The sequence below is a fragment of the Globicephala melas genome, chromosome 13 (assembly GCF_963455315.2).
Source record: "Globicephala melas chromosome 13, mGloMel1.2, whole genome shotgun sequence".
Lineage (NCBI taxonomy): Eukaryota > Metazoa > Chordata > Mammalia > Artiodactyla > Delphinidae > Globicephala > Globicephala melas.
In genome coordinates this window covers 73241640-73244598 of record NC_083326.1, presented here as the reverse complement: position 1 = coordinate 73244598, position 2959 = coordinate 73241640, and the positions used below count along the sequence as shown (strand labels likewise).

At 50.5% G+C, this 2959-nt stretch overlaps 1 protein-coding gene across 1 annotated transcript; it reads right to left on the bottom strand.

Annotated features, from left to right (window-relative positions):
* Positions 1–283: 283 nt before the first annotated feature.
* On the bottom strand, positions 284–2559 carry POP5 (POP5 homolog, ribonuclease P/MRP subunit). Its single transcript, XM_030860559.3, has 5 exons — positions 2460–2559; positions 2250–2392; positions 1064–1213; positions 799–882; positions 284–686 (listed from the first exon to the last, which is right to left on the bottom strand). Exons 1-5 carry the CDS (start codon positions 2477–2479, stop codon positions 571–573), a joined length of 513 nt encoding a protein of 170 aa, XP_030716419.1. The 5' UTR covers positions 2480–2559; the 3' UTR covers positions 284–570.
* Between the last annotated feature and the right edge of the window lie 400 nt (positions 2560–2959).

Here is a 2959-nt window from a genome sequence, read left to right as displayed (position 1 = left end):
CAGGTTACCTGGTTAAGTATTGGCAAGGAATCTGGAATTCTTAAGGTCCTGTGGGTCAGTACTGAGACCAGCTATAGATTTGTGCCAGTTTAGTTGCTGTGTCTCACTAAAACTGCTACTCTGAATGACCTGGATTACTTAGGGCCCATCCTAGGGGCAGGGGTACAAGGTTTCAAGTGGGAGGCTGTGCATCTAGTACCACATGGGGAGCCAGTTTTCCAGCCGAGGGTGGAGGGGTGAAAGAGACTAGGCCAAGCATGAACTTCACATGCGCACTAAATACTACAGAAGCCAAATACATTTATTAAACCTGCTCTCAGCCAGGCAGTTAGATACAAAGATGTCTATAACTCCAGGGGCTTCACAACCTCCAGAACCACTTAACCAGGCAATGCTGGGTAAAGGTGACTTCGATTAGTTTTAAGCAAATAAGTCCATTTTGAGCTGGTCACTTGGCCTCTGGTCAGCAGTCATGCTGTTTGAGAAGTACAGAAGATGCTGCTGCCTCCCAGAATGTCCTGTCCCAACAAGTGGGCCCTGAGGCTGGGGCACAGGGCAGTCTGTAGAGGTTCACTCCATTGCCTCAGCAGCCTCCTCACCACCACTGTCTGAAAGCTCCTCCCCAGCCGACGACTCCTCTAGTAAACAGCTTCTTGTGACAGACTTCTGGATAGCCTCTCGTTCTCCTGAAGAAAGTACAGTACGGGTGATTAAAGATGTCTTTGGGAGTGGCCTTTCATTCAGCTGGAGGAGGAGGCCAGTCACTTGCTCAGTGGGCACAGGGCTAGCGTGCCTTACCTTCATCAGTGCAGTTCTGCAACAGGATCAACAGCTGTCTCCTGTTGTACTGAATCAGGAACTTCTGACATGTTCTGATTGTACCTGGCACATGAAAGAGCTTTGTGGTCAACAGCTTGTGAAAAGTGTTTGCCTCAAGAGTCTTGCAGAGCTAGGAAAAAGTATCTTGCTCTTGGCAGGAGAGCAGGAAGACCCACCCACCACTGAAGACTGAACACTGAACTTGTTACCTATTGGAAATGAGACATATCACATGCACCCATACCTCCCACGTGTAAGGTGTTGAGAAAACACGGGTAATGGTGTCCTTTGTTCTCCAAGTATGTGATAAAGGGAAGAGCTGACCACACAAGCCGGTAGAATTCCTTCCTGCATCGAAGTAGCACTATTCCAGTATAGGCATTGAGGTATCGCACTACAGCAGGAAAAAAAAAATCATTTGGGGAAACTGGATTCTCGGGAATGGGTTAAACATCTTGGGGTAATTCAGAGCCTATGCGCTAGAGATCCTTCAAGGCAGTGGCAGCTGGGATGCATCAGTAAGCAAGAAATGATTTCTGAAGAAAAAAAAATTAGGACAGACCTTCATTTACAGAAGGGAGAGAAACAACATCCAGTGCCTCGCACACCACTCAGAATTGGTGAATTCAGAATTTAAAACGGTCTTCTAATCGACTGACTAGTTAATGAATGGGTGGGGAGCGTATAGATCCATCTTCCTCAGAAAACCCTTGGCTGAAAAGCAAGTTGCTCTGCAACTGGTCTATGCAGGTTCTTGTAGCAGCCAACTGGGTCTCACCTGATGTAGGAGAGTTGTGCCTACGTGCATTCCTTATACTGGATTCAATTTTGAGTAGATGGTAAGAGAATGAGTTTACATAGAGTGCCTGTTGAAAGGGCCTTCTACATTTACCTACACACATTCTGTACTTCACAGGCCCTTTTCAGGGTTAATTTTGACAATGTTTTTTCCATGTGATGTCAACGTAACCAGTCAAGTAACTTAGAACCATACACGGCTTCCCTCATTTAATTTTCACCATCCTGTTAAACAATACATATGTCAAATAGGTACAGGGGGTTCTTGCCCAAAGTCTCACTGCTTACTGCTCTTAGCTCTCCGCCTAACTCTGGACTCACGCAGACTTTGGGCTCGGATCCGAGATTCCTAAAAAGGACGATATCTTTTTAAAATTTATTTTGCCCCACCCCCACCCACCTCATGTGGGATCTTAGTTCCCCCTCCTGGGATCGAACTCGTGCCCCCTGCATTGGAAGCGAGGAGGCTTAACCATTAGGCCTCCAGCAAAGTCCTAAAGGATTATATCTTACATAGGACTGTGCACAGGGCTTGGCAGTTGCTGGGGTCGCTTGTGCCCCTTCTTTCTCCCTCCTCTGGCCACTGCCCCTTCCACGTCCCGCCAGCCCCCGGTTCCCCAGCACCCTCGCACCCGCGAAGCCGATGGAGCAGGCGGCCGCGCCGAAAGTCCCGTGCACGCGGGCAATCGTGTCCCGTACCAGGCCGCCCAGCACTCGGTCCTCCAGACTCAGGCGGCAGCGGGGGTCGTCAGACACCACTTCACAGAGCAGGTACCTAAGGCGGGCGAGAGGGCGGTGAGCGCGGGGCCAGGCCGCTGGGGACCGGGCAAGGGTCTGCTTACCTGTGCTTGAACCGCACCATTGCGGCCTCCGCCTCCAGCAGGCGGATCCGCAAACCGGATGTCTGCTTTCTGGTCGGCGGCCAATGGGAAGTTGTCCTGGCAGCCACTCAGAGGGAGAGGCGGAGCTAGAATGTAGGCGGAGCCCCGTGTCGGTCTCCTTCGAGCTCCTCCTCCCTCTGAGGAGCGCAGGCGGCCTGCTCAGATATTCGCTGATTTGAGTTGTTTGGGAGCTGGATTCCAAGATTGAACACCTTGTGCTGTGATGGGTGGTTACGCCCCACGCTGGAGTTTCCACCGCTGTGTAGGACGCAGCCGCGGCATTCGGAACCTCCAGGACGTTTACCTTCTATTAGCTTGCAACACAGTCGTGTGTGCACTTATATTTTCTCCCCAAGATGGACGGTGGAACTTTTGAAGGCAACACTTTGCACTCACAGGCAAGGGATTGACAAAGGGGAAATCAGACCCTTATTTTCAGATTAGAGCTCGGTTTAATTTCC

What these genes read in the sequence shown, in the direction of transcription:
- POP5 (XM_030860559.3), bottom strand. Translation starts at nt 2,479, where the DNA reads ATGGTGCGGTTCAAGCACAG. An exon ending in ATGGTGCGGTTCAAGCACAG is followed by an intron (nt 2,393 to 2,459) that starts GTAAGCAGACCC and finishes CGCCCGCCTTAG; the next exon opens with GTACCTGCTCTGTGAAGTGG. An exon ending in CTGCTCCATCGGCTTCGCGG is followed by an intron (nt 1,214 to 2,249) that starts GTGCGAGGGTGC and finishes TTCCTGCTGTAG; the next exon opens with TGCGATACCTCAATGCCTAT.